Here is a 16,578-nt window from a genome sequence, read left to right on the forward strand (position 1 = left end):
TTGCCTGATAAACTGGTCTTATTTTCACTCTGCATTTAAGACCATGAAGACACTGGGCAGAATTAAGCTATTTAGCTTATGAAGTCTGCTCTTCCATTCCATCATGACTGACTTATTATCCTTATTAATATCATTGTCCTGCCTTCTCACTGTAATTTGTGATGCCGCAATTAAGCAAAACCTATTAGCCTCCACACTAAATATACCCAATGACTTGGCCTCCATAGAACAATAAAAAAAAATTAGCCTTACTGCAACGTATATTGAAAAGTGCCAGATTAAAGTCAGTAAAAGATCATTTTGGAATTAACATCAAGAGCACCATGCTTATTTGAAGAATGGTACATTTTTGAAATACACAATCAGTTTTTGTGAGAATTGAACTTGAATTTTATGGGCTTCGTAAACTAGGCCTCTCTTGTGTGTTTGAAATATCAGCAAAGTACTTTTATCTGAATAGGTTAATTTAGATCATTCTTTTTTTTAAAATGGTTGAAAAACATACAGTAGATTCACCAGTGGCATTTAATCTGCAGTACAAGAGATTGTGCAGATGCTGGAAATGCTGCCTTACCTACTGATTCCTCCAATGTTCTGTTCAGTTCAAAGTAAATTTATTATCAAAGTACATATATGTCACCATATACAACCCTGTGGTTCATTTTCCTTTGACTCTATTGTGGTTATTATTCTATTCTGGATTTATTCAGTATGCCCAATGAAAGACTGCACTAACTTGGCTGTTCGACCAGTGTGCAAAATGACAAAACTCAAATACAATAGGAAAGAAAAAATAATAAATAAACAATAAGTATTGAGAACATGAGGTGAAGAGTCCTAGAAAGTGAGTCCATAGGTTGTGGGAGTATTTCAATGATGGGGTAAGTGAAATTGAGTGCAGTAATGCCCGTTGGTTCAAGAGCCTGCTTGTTAAAGGGTAATAACTGTTCCTGAACCTGGTGGTGTGAGTCCTGAGGAATCTGCACCACCTATCCAATGGCAGCAGCAAGAAAAGGGCATGACCTAAGTGATGGGGGTCCCTGATAATGGATGCTACTTTCCTGTGACAATACTTTGTGTAGATGTGCTCGATGGTGTGATGACTTTACCCATATCCATAGCAGCCATATCCACTACTTCTTGTAGGATTTTCTGTTGAAGGGCATTGGTGGTTCCCATACCAGTCAATGGACTCTCCACTACACATCTATAGAAGTTTGTCAAAGTACAAACTCTTAAAGGAAGCTGCATGATTTCTCTTTAATTGCCCTTGTGTGCTGGGCCCAGGACAGATCCTCCCAAATGATAAAACCAAGCAATTTAATGTTGCTGACCTTCTCCACCTTTGATCTTCTGATAAGAACTGTGAAGAATTTAATCTTCTCTCTTTTAGTGCTAAGGCAGTGTCAAATGCAATCCCACTGTGCTATTCATTGCCTACTTAAATTACTTTTTTAAAATCTGGGTGTATGTGCTGAGATGTCATTTCTGTACTTATTTAGAACTTGATTCTGACTCTCTGGATTTATTGAGCACATCTGAATATCCACATCAGAACAGAGTATCTCTGGAAGTCTTTGAGGATGATGTGTCAGAGCTATCCACCAACAACATAAAAAAATTTCAGAAAGAAATGCTAAAATTGATGATTGAAGGAATTAAAATATCCTTGGTGAGTGATCTAATTCTCAATGTACAAATATTAATTTAGGTAAGGGGTTCTTGTTATTTCTAGCTGTAAGGACAGAAGATTGCATTTCCACATCAGTGACAAACTGATCAGTCACGTTTCTGGTAAATTGTTACTTGCTATATTGGACTTCGCCAAATAATTCAAATGTTATTTATTATGCATGAATCCCACGGGAAGGCTTACTCAATCTAACTTTGTTTCTTATTTTCAATACTATTAAGCCTGATCTCGCTGGACTACCCTAGGAACTGCATGCATTTTTTCAGATGTGGAAGGTCAAGTGAGCTGACATGCAGTACCTGATATGTGTCCCTTGAGACAGTGTGGGCTCTGTAATCTGAATTCACCAGTTATCAAGGACTGCAGTGTCTCCAGTAGAGATATTTAGAAACAATTGGAACAGATGTAAATAGCATTTTTTTTTTGAGAAAGTTACTGTGTTTTTAGCGCAAATATTTCCTAACTTCAAGGATCAACTTTATTTGCGATATACCATACATTTAAATGCATTTGGAATTTTCTCTGTGTGGAGACATGGCATGAAACAAAAAAACAGCAACATTCAACAATTATAATGAAGGTTTATATAGAACATAAAGTTAGAGGAATAAAATGTACATAAGTACATTAGTACCATATTTACAATATGAAAAGTGGTTTGAAATGTTCACTGTGCAGTGATGGAGGTAATAAATGGGGGGGGAGTGAGAAGGGAGGCTAACTAGAATAGCTGATCATAAACTTTTAAGATTATGTGAAGTTTTGTTTTAATAGCCCTATAGCACTGTGCAGAAAGGGGTTTTTGGAAAAGGCAATTTGCAGGGTGGGTTGTGTCCATAATTAATTTTCCTACCTGCTTCTTTGTCCTCGGCATATACAAGCCCTGCAGTGCTGAGGGACTGCAGCCAATGACCTTGACATTTCACTGTAATTTTCATATATTGTGAGAGAATGCTACACCAAAACAGACAATAATGGCTGGATTGATACAGCCTTCAACGTGAGGCTGAAAGTGAGATAGTGCATGCAGATCCTATGTTCAGTGAAGCTGTATTCTGCCCCTGGACTCGATGATGACACTTAAGCTTTAAGCATTTGACCTCGCATGTCTTTGAGGTGTCAATGCCTGATAGCTGGCTGATTCTTTCAGAACTTCCCGCTATCAGCCAGTGAGATCCTGCCAATACAGATGAGATACCTAGATAAAAAATTCTAGCTTTTAGGCTATTCCTTAGAGTGTACTTCCATGACCTAAATATTGATGAGTAGTAAAAATGAATGCTTTTCTGTCTGCTATTAAATTTTGTTTGCTGATGCTTCTCTGAAGTATATTAGGATGTTTTACTGCCCTAAACAAAATTTTTGTATGGAGAAACTGGAGCTAAGAAATCTGCAGAGTTGGCCTGCATGCAAACTGCCTGTAAGACATATTTTCATGTGGAGCTGCTTCCATTTTCTTAGGACTTGTTCAATTTAATTAAAACTCCTTGAGAAATTATCTTCACTTTGACATCTGACTGATTTATTTACATGAATTGGTTCAGGAAGCAGGAAGAAACAGCCCGCCACGGCAGCAGTGGAAGCGCATGCTTTGGTCTTGCAGAGAAACATTCCGGTCCCAGCTGGGTCGATTGCTTGTCCACATTCTCTGTCCTGCCCGCCCATTGGAAGAGAGGAAAATGGCTTTGGAAATAGCTTATGAACCAAACCATCAAGAGATTCTGCGCGAGTGTCTCAGTCAAGCATTGGAGGTAAGGCAGCTGCAGTGAGAATTTGTCAAATAATCACAAAAATTTGTTCTAAAAAATCATCCTTCATCTTTTAGAGTGTGTGTGCCTAAGTTAGTGGTGATTGAACATGAAATGGTGCAGTACAGGACATTGACCACCCTTTCAACCTATTCTAAGATGAACCTGAACCTCTCTTCTCTGTAGCCCTCCATTTTCTATCATCCATAAGCCATGAAACAGTTTTTTAAAATGTTCATAATGTATCTGCCTCTACTATCACCCCTGGTAATGTATTCTACACACCCACCATTCTTTGTGTAAACACTTACCTCTTGCATCTCCCTTATATGTTTATTTATATTAATTTTCTTCCCCATCCACTTTCAAACCTGATTTAGAGTTCCAACCAGAAGCACTGACAATTCCTCTCTGGCTACCACTGCACAGATGCTGCCTGGCCTGCTGAGTTCTTCCAGCATTTTGTGTGTTGCTTGCATTTCCAGCATCTGCAGATTTTCTCTTGTTTGCTATTGCTTTTTTTCTAATATCAATATTGATATGTTTACACAGATCCACTACAACAGTATTTGAAAATTGCGTAAGTATAATAACAGAACACAAGATTCTGCAGATGCTGGAAATCTTGAGCAACACACACAAATTGCTGAAGGAACACAACAGGTTAGGCAGCATCAATGGAGAGGAATGAACAGTCAGTGTTTCAGGCCTAGACCCTTTGTCTCAAGGTCCTTCAGCATTTTGAGTGTGTTAGTCGATATTATACTGAAATTTTAAAAATAAACAATGTCATCAAATGAAGCAGCTACTAATGGTGTACCTCTTCTGATTCTGATTACCCTTAGCATGGACCCAAATTGGCATTGTATTTGTATGAACTGATGTGTGACCACACGGAGGCTTTATCCAAAAAACAGCAATCTGCAGCAGCCAATTTTTACACATCTTTGAAGCTCTGTGGATACAAGTGTATTCCTCTTGGTGCTCCATACAAACCAGATCTCATTAAAGCCATTGAAGAGGTATGGTGTATATAGTCATATGGCTATGAAGTAAGGTTATAATATTGTGCCGCTAATTTTGAGCTGGATGGCAATAATGATTACCACTGCAAACTTTATTTCTAGCTATAGGTCCCTCTGCCACTCCTCCCCCTATGCCACCCTTTACAGGATCCTTCTTCTGTTGTTCTATTGCATGCAATAAAATATTCTATTTGGTGTACTGATGAAATAAAGAAGTGTGTTAGAATGAGCAACCTCTTGGAAGGCACAGCGTTTAAGATTTGGCGTTGATGATATAATAACATTTAAATAACAGGTAGTAACTGATAAAAACATTACAATCTGATGAGGCAAAATGCCCCTCCTGTGTTGTGTTCTGTTTACGTATTTCCTTGAGCACTTATTGGTTTGATTCATGTTTTCATTAAATATTCTGTGAAATTCAAAAATTTATGTCTGACTTCCAGCAGCTGGTATTATTTCTGTTAATGTTCTATTTCAGAGGTCTCCCAGTAGCTTAAAGTTTGTCTCCTGATTTATTTGGATCTGAAAGGTCAAAAGCAGCAAATGGTAATACTCCAGTCATTTTAGCATAGAAAATCATCCTAAGATTTATTTTTTTTTGGCAGAGACAAAATTAAATATATTTTGCAATTGAGCCACATAATGAGATAAAATTTGGTCAATGTTTTCTCTTTAAAAGAGTATTTTGACAATGGGAAGAAATGAAGGGTTGTTCAGGGAATAAATTAGGGCTATAGTAACTGTAAGCATGACTGCCACTTGAGGCTAATTTAACAATTTGATTTTATCTGTTTATATGTTTAAAACTCATAATTGATACAATTAATGCTTTTTATACTGCAATCCTGTTGTTGAAAACTTATTCCACCATATGTCTGTCCATGTCAATTGTTTCCTAATCTACTAAGCTGAGACAATGCTTAACCTCTACTGTCAAAACTATATCTTTCCCTTTAGAGAGAGACAAATGGGGATGAGTAAAGAACCTGAAACATCGACCCTTTATTCCTCTCAGCAGATGCTGCTTGACCTGCTGAATTCCTCCAGCATTTTATGTGTATTACTCTGGATTTCCAGATTGGGAGAATCTCTTGTGTTAACAAAAGTTTTACAGAATTGTAACTACTATTAAAGCTGAGTATTGTTTTATAGATAGCTCTAAAAGATTCTTGCTCTCAGATCTTTCTGGCTGATTTCTGGTAGGCTGTTGTATCCCTTACTGGGACTTTCCTACCTGTGTTTGTGGCACAGATAGGCAACCCTTAATTCTGCACACATGGGGCTAAGCAAGCAGTACTCTGCTATTTTGTTTTGTTTTTGATTGGGTGAACTGAATAAATTTAAACTAATTTTGTACCTGAATAATAATTATCTTTACCTTTCAGGAGCAGACCAAATATGTGAATGAGGAAATTGCAAACAAAGCTGCCTGGGAAAAAAAAATTGCAACCTCTCAGCAGAGGTAAATAGCAAGTAGCTGTTGTGTACATTAGGGCACCAAGTTTTAGAATGGAGATGAGAAATTTCTTTGGCCAAGAGGGTGGTAAATCTGTGGAATTCATTGCCACAGACAACTGTGGAGGCCAAGACGTTGGGCATATTTAAAGCAGAGGTTGACAGGTTCTTGATAAATAGGGCATCCAAGGTTATGGGAAGGAGGCAGGAGAATGGGGGTGAAAGAGATAATATATCAGCATGTGTCTTAAAGTTATAGGGTGCAAGTTCTGCCCTAAATTGGTTTTGGGTAGAACGCATAAGGAAAGGGACTCTTCAAAAAGATGTCTGTTGTGAACTTAACCCCAGCTGTTAAGCAAAGAAGCTTTGGTAATTGGAGTGTAAGTCACTTCTCTTATTTGTTGGTCATCCATCGGGTCAGTAACACCAAAATTAGAATGTATAAATAGTTATAGAAGAATTGAACTTTTCTATCAGGATAGTTTCAGTTCTTGAGTTGTTATGTCTACTTATGTGACTGTTTTATGTTTTAAATGGTCGACGTTCCATCTGGAGATTATTGATGGTAACTTATGAAAAGCCCTTTTCAGGCTGAGGAGTGCTTTGGGGTTCTGCAAAAAGAGAGAAATATGAGGGGGAACTTCTGAAGAGACAAAAAGGGAGAGGTCTAAGGTGTGGAGCTGAGCAAATAACTATAACTTAAGGATGGGAAAACAGCATGAAACATAATTTGAGTTGGGATGGGAATAGGATGGGAATATAAAATTTAATATTTTGTATTCCTGGCATGAGTGGAATAAGTGAATGATCTCGAAGCTGAGTGCGGAGTTGTGGCATTGTTTGCATGCATGCCAAAACTGAATAAGTGTTTATGAATAGGATATATAGAGGGCTAAGATTGAGGGATTCGTATTTAAGAGCTAATCACAGTGGCTGAAGAAAAGCTAGGATAATAATGTTAGGATAAGTTCTGATGAAAGGCCAACAACCCAGGGTGTTAGCTCTTTTTCTCAGATGTTTTCTGACTTGTGGGGTATTTACAACATATTCTGCTTTTAATTTTATATTTAAAAATATAGAACAGTACAGGCCCTTTGGCCCATGATTTTGTGCTGACCTTATAAGCTACTCCAAAATCAATCTAACCTTTCCCTCCCACATAACACTTCATTTCTCTTTCACCCATGTGCCTATCTACAAGTCTTTTACAGGTCCCTGATGTATCTTCTTCCACCATCCCTGGCTACACGTTTTATGCACCTACTACTCTGTAAGAGAAATCTACCTCTGACATTCCCCGCCCCCCCCCCCCCATATACTTTCCTCCAAAGAACTTAATTATGAACATTAGAATCAGCCACTTTCACCCAGGGGAAAATGTTTCTGGCTGTCCACTCTATCTATGCCTCTTATCAAGTTGTACACCCCTATCAAGTCACCTCTGATCCTCCTCCTCGTCAAAGAGAGAAGCCCTAGCTTGCTCAGGCTATACTCATTAGACATGCTGTCTCATCCAGGCAACCTCCTCTGCACCCTCTTTAAACTTCCACATTCTTGCCATAATAAGGCAACCAGAACTGAACACAATATTCCAAGTGGGGTTTAATCATAGTTTTATAAAGCTGCAATAATACCTTATGGCTGTTGAATTCAATCACCTGACTTAATTCACCTGACACCTTTTTTAATCACCCTATCAAACTGTGTGGCAATTTTGAGGGATCTATGGACAGAAGTTCCTTCTGTTCCTATGCACTACTAAAAACCCTACCATTAGCCTTGTACTCTGCCTTTAAATTCAACCTTACAAAGTAAGTCACTTCACGGCTTCATCTGCAACTTCATCTGCCACTTCTCAACCCAACTCTGCATCCTCTCAATGTCTCATAACCTACAACAACCTTCTACACTGTCCATAACCCTACCAACCTTTGTGTCATTTATAAACTTACTAACCCACCATCTACAGTTTTGTTTTACTTTTCAAGATTATTATCAACTACCATCAACTCAACAGTCTATGTGTGTGGTTACTGGATGTGAATAGAATGTGTTCTCTTAACAAGTAGCTTAAAAATTACTCATGTAATTTATCTATAATGTTAAAGATTTTTCTCTTTTTTAGTCTCCTTCAACGGTTGGATTTGAAGTCTAAAGATATTTCCAAAATAGCTGCTGAAATCACTCAGAATATCTCTCTGCAGCAAGGTATGGAGAGGAAGAAAGTGATTCAGCACATTAGGGGAATGTACAAGGTAGATTTAAGTGCTGGCAGACACTGGCAAGAACTTGTTCAACAGCTAATGCATGAGAGGTAAATTTTTGAAGTAAAGTTAACCATTACCTTGTTGTGGGATGTATTTTTATATAACTATGTCAGTATCTGGGTAATTTATCAATTGGCTTGGACAACTATATGCATGGGGAAATTTTTAACTTGCAAAGTAAGATATACCATCCAGTCTGATGCATGTTGTTCCCATTCACAAAGTAAAAATTTTTGAACTAAAGATCATAGGAAATGAAAGATATTTGGTCATTCTGTCTGATGTACTGATAATAAGCTAATTGCTATTAAGCTTTATAGATCACTAGTGATATGATGCACATGTGATATGATCCTTGAATCAAGAGAATATTGGATAAGTTAAATGGGGATCTACAAAGCTTTGTTTAAAATACTGGTTTGAAAAGCATCTTGTCATGGGGAAATGTTGCTCTTAAGTGATATTATTTTCTTCATTGTTTTTGGTTTTGCTATTTTGCCGTGTTTTTGATTCAGTAATAATTTGTTGTGATACCCAACGTGCTAATGCCTTGCTCTGTTGTAAATTGTGGACTAAAGCAACTAAGTATCAACTATTTATTTCTTCTTTGCAATGTTGTTATCATAGGGACTACATTAATGCTGAAATATTTTTGGTATAAAAGCAATGTTTATGTTAATTTAAAGTTTTCTTCCCAGCGTCATTTCATCTTCCCTCTTTCTAACTCTACTGTTTTGTTATCTTTTGCTATTCTTTGCATTCTCCTAATTGCCAGGATCTATGTTTTTGTCTTTTTCTATGCTTTTTTCTTTCATCTCTTACCCATCTTTAGCTTTATTTGGTAACTTCCTAATTGTTATAAGCATCTGTTTTCGGTCTCATTTTAATTTCAATAATTCTAGCCATGTAGTGAACACTATCTTTTGAAGTCCTTCCTTCTTGGAATGTGTGTAGCATATATGTCTCAACAATCTGAAGGTATCTCATAGTTTAAAGTTCTGCCTACCAATCTTTAATTCCATTTTCCTAGGTTTAATTGCATCTCAATTTACTGAAAATTAGCCAGTTTCCAGTTAAGCAGTTCTATGATTGATTGACCTTCTTAACTGAAATGTTACTCAAAATGCGTATTGATTAAAATGTTTGTGAATTGAGAGTAGAAAGTAAGGAATGCATGTTTATGCTAATTGCAGTTTGTAAATCAGAACAGGTTGTGGGATTATGGGTAAGTATAGGATGTGAAGGTAATTGAGCATTACACCTTCAGCATTTATTTATGGCCAGTATGCTTACATCTTATTGTCTACCTGCACTGCACTTTCTCTGAGACTGAAATACTTTATTCTGTTATTGTTTTCCCTTGTACTACCTCACTGAACTGTTGTAATGAATTGATCTGTATGAACAGTATGTAAAGCAATTTTTTTTTTACCATACCTCAGTACATGTGACAATAATAAACCAATTTACCAATTTAATTTACAAAATGCTGGTAGCAGGCTAGGCAGCATCTACAGGAAGAAGCACTGTCAACATTTTGGGCCGAGACCCTTCGTCAGGACTAACTGAAAGAAAAGATAGTAAGAGATTTGAAAGTAGGAGGGTGAGGGGAAAATCCAAATTGATAGGAGAAGACAAGACGGGGTGGGGTGATTGACAAAAGGGATACAGAGCTGGAGAAGAGAAAGGATCATGGGACGGGAGGCCTAGGGAGAAAGAAAGAGGGAGGGGAGCACCAGAGGGAGATGGAGAACAGGCAAAGAGTGATGGGCAGAGAGAGAGAAAAAAAGGGAGAGGGGGGAAATAAATAAATCAGGGATGGGGTAAGAAGGGTAGGAGGGGCATTAATGGAAGTTAGAGAAATCAATGTTCATGCCATCATGCTACCCAGATGGAATATAAGGTGTTGTTCCTCCAACCTGAGTGTGGCTTCATCTTGACAGAAGAGGAGGCCATGGATAGACATATCAGAATGGGAATGGGACGTGGAATTAAAATGTGTGGCTACTGGGAGATCCTGCTTTCTCTGGTGGACAGAGCATAGCTGTTCAGTGAAACGGTCTCCCAGTCTGCGTCGGGTCTCACCAATATATAAAAGGCCTGAAATGTTGCCAGTGTTTCTCCCTTTAGATGCTGCCTGGCCTGCAGCATTCCACCAGCATTTTGTGTGTGTTGCTTGAATTTCCAGCATCTGCAGATTTTCTCATGTTTACCAATTTAATTTACTTAAACTAACAATCCAGGGGCAACAATACAAATCATTCTTAGCCACCATGAATGAATGCTACTGGATTATCATTAGAAACTGATCTTGTTTACTATCAGTTAGCATGACGCTTTACGGCACCAGTGACAGGGGTTCAATTCCCATTGTTGTCTGTAAGGAGTTTGTGTTTTACATGGGTTTTCTCCGCGTGCCCCAGTTCTAACAAGACTTGTGGGTTAAGGTTAATAAGTTGTGGGCATGCTTTGTTGGCTTTGGAAACGTAGTGACATTTGCAGACAGTCCCCTGCACATCCTTGGACTATGTTGGTCGTTGATGCAGGTGACACCTTTCACTATATGTTTCAATGGACATGAGACAAACAAAGCAAATCTAATCTTTCTAAATGGGTGACAACTTAGGGTAGTAAATGCAGGGTTTTATTTCCTCACCATGTCTGCCCTCATACTATGTAGAATAAAGCAAGACCTTTCAGTCAAAGCAAACACACAAAGCAAACATTCTATTCAAATATTATTCTTGTCCTGATTAACCATTGTAACACATGTAGAGTGGTATTACTAGAAAACAATGTTGCCCCATATAATATCTCAGAAGTTTTAAAGAATTTCAGATGATAATTACCAGGACTGTGCATTACAGGAGCAACTGTCAGCACTGGTGATTTAAGAATTCGCCTCCTCTTGCCCCTTGAAAAGTACCCCACTCTGGACCATCAGACACTGTCTCCCACATCATCACTAACCATCAAATCTGTCATCAGACTCGTAGCTCCCTTACCCTGTACCTCTTACCCAACATCCACAAACCTGTCCAATAGGGTAGGTCAAACAACACACACAAAATGCTGGTGGAACACAGCAGGCCAGGCAGCATCTATAAGGAGAAGCACTGTCGACGTTTTGGGCCGAGACCCTTCATCAGGGTAGGTCCGTTGTCTCTACCTGTTCCTGTCCCACTGAACTTGTGTCTGCATGCCTCAACACCATTCTATCCTCCTTGGTTCATTCCCTTCCCACCTACATCTGTGACACTTCACATCTCAGCAACTTTCAGTTACCTGGCCCTGACAGCCTCATTTTCACCATGGATGTCCAGTCCCTATACATTTCTATTCCCCATCAAAAAGGCCTAAAAGCTCTTCGCTGCTTCTCAACAAAAAACATAACCAGTTCCACCAGCGCCACTGTCCTTCATCTGGCAGAATTAGTCCTCACCCTCAGCAAATTCCCCACTTTCTCTAACTTTATGGAGTAGCCATGGGCCTTGCTATGCCTGCCTTTTCATTGGCAAAGTGGAACAGTACATGTTCCAAGCCTTCCTTGGTAATGCTCTCAAACTCTCACTGCCCTACATTGACGACTGTATTGGTGCTATTTTCAGCACCTATGATGAGCTTGTCAATTTCATCAACTTTGTCTCCAGCTTCCACCCTGCCCTTAAATTCAGTTGGTCCATTTCCGATACCTCTCTCCCCTTACTCAATCTTTGTCTACTGACATATATTATAAACTTAACCATCATGTGGATAGAGTGGTGAAGAAAGCTTTTGGTATGCTGGACTTTATAAATCAGAGCTTTGAGCATAGGAGTTGGGATGTAATGTTAAAATTGTACAAGGCATTGGTAAGGCCAAATTTGGAGTATTGTGTACAGTTCTGGTCACCGAATTACAGGAAAGATGTCAACAAAATGGAGAGAGTACAAAGAAGATTTACTAGAATGTTACCTGGTTTTCAGCACCTAAGTTACAGAGAAATGTTGAACAAGTTAGGTCTTTATTCTTTGGAGCGTAGAAGGTTGAGGGGGGACTTGATAGAGGTATTTAAAATTATGAGGGGGATAGATAGAGTTGACGTGGATCAGCTTTTTCCATTGAGAGTAGGGGAGATTCAAACAAGAGGACATGAGTTGAGACTTGGGGGCAAAAGTTTAAGGGTAACAGGAGGGGGAATTTCTTTACTCAGAGAGTGGTAGCTGTGTGGAACGAGCTTCCAGTAGAAGTGCTAGAGGCAGGTTCAATATTGTCATTTAAAGTAAAATTGGATAGGTATATGGACAGGAAAGGAATGGAGGGTTATGGGCTGAGTGCAGGTCGGTGGGACTAGATGAGAGTAAGCGTTCAACACCAACTAGATGGCCTGGTTCCATGCTGTAATTGTTATATGGTTATATTCCTGTGACTATCTTAACTATAACCTATCTCCTGTTAAAAAATACTATTCCCTTTCCTTAGTTCCTTTGTTTCCTCCACTTTTATTTCCAAGGCGAGGCTTCTTTCTACGACATCCTGAGATGTCCTCTTTCTTCAAAGAGGGGTTTCCCTTCCTCCAGCATTGATGCTCCCCTCACCCACATCTCCTTCATTTCCTGGATGTCCATGCTTACCCCACCTTCCCACTGCCTTAACAGTGATAGAGTTCCTTTTGTCGTTACCTACCACCCCATGAGCCTCCACATCCACCACATAATTCTCTGCAAATTCCACCACCTTCACCTTCTAGCTTGTCCTCCTTCCCCTCTCTCCCCCCCCCCCACCTTTTCATCCTAGCATCTTCCCCCTTTCTTTTGTTTTAAGTTGAAGGCCAGTTATCATTCAAAATGAATATAGCCAAACAAAACCGCATTCCTCTGGGGCCAAGATAAAAAAACACATTACCAAAACACACAACACAGTTCAGTAGGACATAGCATAAAAAGCATATGAATTCAGAGAAAAACTTGGTCACAAAGAAGAATAAGTAATATAGTGCAAGTTCCTGAGTGGCATAACTATAGATTGTCTTCTTCCAGCTTGCTCTTCCACTCAACAAACACCAGAGGGAAGCACTGACAGGAGGGCCCAGCCCTCAACCAAGCACAATTCCATTGCACCCAGCAGAGGGCCTTGTGCTGTCCCCTTGGTGGCTGAAACAGGTGATCCATGGCTGAGGTCTAGTCCCCGCCACAACCAAGGCAAAGCAGCTACAGTCTTGCCAATGAACTAGTGAACAGGACTTGGAGTATTCTGTATTACCAATGTCTAACAGGGTCTTGTGATCCCATTAAAAACATAAAAGATAATGAAAGTTCAAAGTAAATTTATTATCAGAACATTTATGTCGCTGTATACAACTCTGAGATTAGTTTTCTTGTGGGTATTCTCTGTAGGTCCAAGAACTATAATAGAATCAATGAAAAACCCCACAGCCAACAAGATGGAGAAGCAACCAGTGTGTAAAAGACTAACTGTGCAAATAGAAAAGAGAAAATAATAAATATCGAAAACATGAGATGAAGAGTCCCTGAAAATTAGTCCATAGGTTGTGTGAATATTTCAGTGATGGGGCAAGTGAGGTTGAGTGTAGTTACCCTATTTGGTTCAGGAGCCAAATGGGTTGAAGGGAAATAACTGCTCCTGAACCTGGTGGTGTGAGTCCTGAGGCTCCTGTACCTTCTTCCTGATGGCAGTGGTGAGGAAAGAACCTGATGGGTGGCAGGGGTCCCTGAAAATGGTTGCTGCTTTCCTAAGACAATGTAGGTGTAGATCTGTCCAGTGGTTGGGAGGCTTTACCTGTGATGGACTGGGTCATATCCACTACATTTTGTAGGATTTTCTGTTCAAGGGCTGTATCAGGCTGTTTCTGTATCAGGCTGAGATGTAAACAGTCAATATACTCTCCACCACACATCTATAGAAGTTTGTTAGTTTTAGATGTCATGCCAAATCTTTACAACTTCTAAGGAAGTAGAGGTGGTGCCATACTTTGTTCGTAATTGCACTTATGAGCTGAGTCCAGAACAGGACCTCTGAAATGATAACACAAAGGAATTTAAAGTTGCTGACCCTCTCCACCCTGCTGAGGATTTGCTCAAGAACCTCCAGTTTCTTTATCCTGAAGTCAAAAATCAGCTCCTTGGTCTTGCTGATATTGAGTAAGAAGTTGTTGTTATGGCACCACTCAGCCAGATTTTCAATCTCCCTCCTAAATACTGGCTTGTCATCACCTTTGATTCAGCTTAAGACCATGGTGTTATCAGCAAACTTGAATGTGGCATTGGAGCTGTGCTTGTACACACAGTTATAAGTGTAAAGTGAGTAGAGCAGGAGGCTAAGCACCCAGCTTTGTGGTAATTGTGGAGGAGATATTGCTGCCAATCCAAACTGATTGGGGTCTGCAAGTCAAGGATCCGAAGACACAAGGAAGTATTGACTGAATACGCAGTGCGTTTGTTAGATTGGCCCCATCTCAGCACAATGGTACACAGCAATTCCAGGCAGCAACACAACAATATGCAATGTCCAGTTCCATCACTATCAAGCAACTGCTGATGGGTAGTCCTGCAGTACTTAATGTTCTTGGTATCTAGCAGTGATTTGAGATCATAAGAAAGACTTACAAGACTTACAAGACAAACAAATACTCTTACCGGAGTGACCACTGCGTCTGTGTATGCGCCATCTTTGTGGAAGTCTTTCCAGTCCTGATGAAGTGTTTCAACCCAAAATGTTTACTATTTATTTATTTTCATAGATGCTGCCTGACCTGATGAGTTACTCCAACATTTTGTGTGTGTTGCTCTGGATTTCCCGTGTCTACAGAATCTCTTGTGCTTATGAATAAAAAAACAACCTAAAGATGTGCTTGATAGGAATTGAAGTCAAAACAATAAATAACTATTTGTATATTACATTTTCAAAAATTTTATTTCTAGGGCTATATGGTATGATCCTGTGTCTTATCCAAGTTCATGGCAACTGGACCCAACAGAAGGTCCCAATAGAGAAAGACGGCGCTTACAAAGATGTTATTTGACCATTCCCAATAAATACCTGCTCAGGAATCGACATAAACCTGAGGGTAAGAAGATGGAATAAGCTTTGATTGTTTTCTGTTATAAAAGGTTGGCATGAAATCATGGGCTGAAAGGCCTGTACTGTTATGTAAATGTTCTATGTTCACACTGATTGGATTATTCTCTTTTTTTGCAGAACCACAAAAGCCACCTTTGTCATTTTTGTTTGAGGATAAATCACGTTCTTCTTTTTCATCAACTGTAAAGGATAAAGCAACAAGTGAACCCATCAGGTAGTTTCATCACCCAGCAGATCCTTCTAAAGTGATTATTTAAATGTGTTTTTGTGGTCAGCACATGGTGCAAAGTAATTGTTACCCTACAAGGAGTAGCAGTAGATAAATCATTAGATAGCAAGATACAGTTCAATCCATAACAGCCGTGCCAGTTGTAATTCCAACCTTTGCTCTTTCCCATTGCACCTGCAACTTTTTTCCTTTAATAATACATACAAATGCTTGTCGATTCAGCCTGGAATAATTTTCTGGTGAAAAGTGAGTGATTATATTACAGCTATTATAATGTCCAAACTATGATTAATATTGTTTTTGAATTAGATTCATACGGAAATGTATCAGTGTTGCCCCATCTCGAGAAACAGTTGGTGAACTACTTCTAGGTTAGTAACATGTGTGAACTCTTCACAAATTTTTGCCTGAACAATGATCTATGGAATGTATTTAAGTTGAGATACTCTAAAAATCTGTTGTTTTCCAGGGGAATCAGGAATGTATTTTGTTGAGGACAATGCCGCTGATGCCTTTGAACATCCTGTAAGTAACGCATGGTTTTTCAAAAATGTTTCATTAGCCTTGTTTTAATTTGAGACTTCTGAGTTTGTGTGTGAAGTTCAGTAATTGTTAAAAGGCTCATTTATATATCAGCTTCAAGTCAGTTAATGTAACATATTTTCTATAGTAAATTGCTGAATTTCAAATGTGATCATTTTTTAAAAAAGAAGAGTGTTATTTGTCACATAATCAAAGCATATAGTGAAATTCGTCATTTGCATCAAATCAAATCAGCAAGGATGGTGCTGGGCAAGTGTTGCCATGTTTCCAGCACCATCATAGCATGCCCACAGCTTACTCTAATTTGACCATCTTTGGAATGTGGAAGGAAAGCGGAGCAGCTGGAGAAACTTCATGCAGTCGTGGGGAGAATGTGCAGGCTCCTTACAGGCAAGAGCTTGAATGGAACCCCGATCAGTAAACGCTGGTGCTGTAATAGTGTTACGCTACTATGCTGCCCTATAAAGAAGAAACAAACTGAACATGGACATGAATCCTGGATTCTTTATCACTGCAGTCAGATGTTGAAAGTGCA

The 16,578-nt window shown here is 39.1% G+C and overlaps 1 protein-coding gene across 2 annotated transcripts in view; it reads left to right on the forward strand.

Moving 5' to 3' along the window:
* The window catches only part of lyst (lysosomal trafficking regulator), a 277,149-nt gene that overhangs the window by 213,305 nt on the left and 47,266 nt on the right, over positions 1 to 16,578 (forward strand). For both annotated transcript variants that reach the window (XM_059982158.1, XM_059982159.1), the window contains exons 30-38: positions 1,503 to 1,672; positions 3,238 to 3,444; positions 4,287 to 4,463; positions 5,855 to 5,931; positions 8,050 to 8,238; positions 15,112 to 15,257; positions 15,389 to 15,485; positions 15,810 to 15,871; positions 15,970 to 16,025. In XM_059982158.1, coding sequence (XP_059838141.1) covers positions 1,503 to 1,672; positions 3,238 to 3,444; positions 4,287 to 4,463; positions 5,855 to 5,931; positions 8,050 to 8,238; positions 15,112 to 15,257; positions 15,389 to 15,485; positions 15,810 to 15,871; positions 15,970 to 16,025 — 1,181 coding nt within the window. The remainder of the gene's footprint in view (positions 1 to 1,502; positions 1,673 to 3,237; positions 3,445 to 4,286; positions 4,464 to 5,854; positions 5,932 to 8,049; positions 8,239 to 15,111; positions 15,258 to 15,388; positions 15,486 to 15,809; positions 15,872 to 15,969; positions 16,026 to 16,578) is intronic.

The sequence above is a fragment of the Hypanus sabinus genome, chromosome 10 (assembly GCF_030144855.1).
Source record: "Hypanus sabinus isolate sHypSab1 chromosome 10, sHypSab1.hap1, whole genome shotgun sequence".
In the NCBI taxonomy this organism is placed as follows: Eukaryota; Metazoa; Chordata; class Chondrichthyes; order Myliobatiformes; family Dasyatidae; genus Hypanus; species Hypanus sabinus.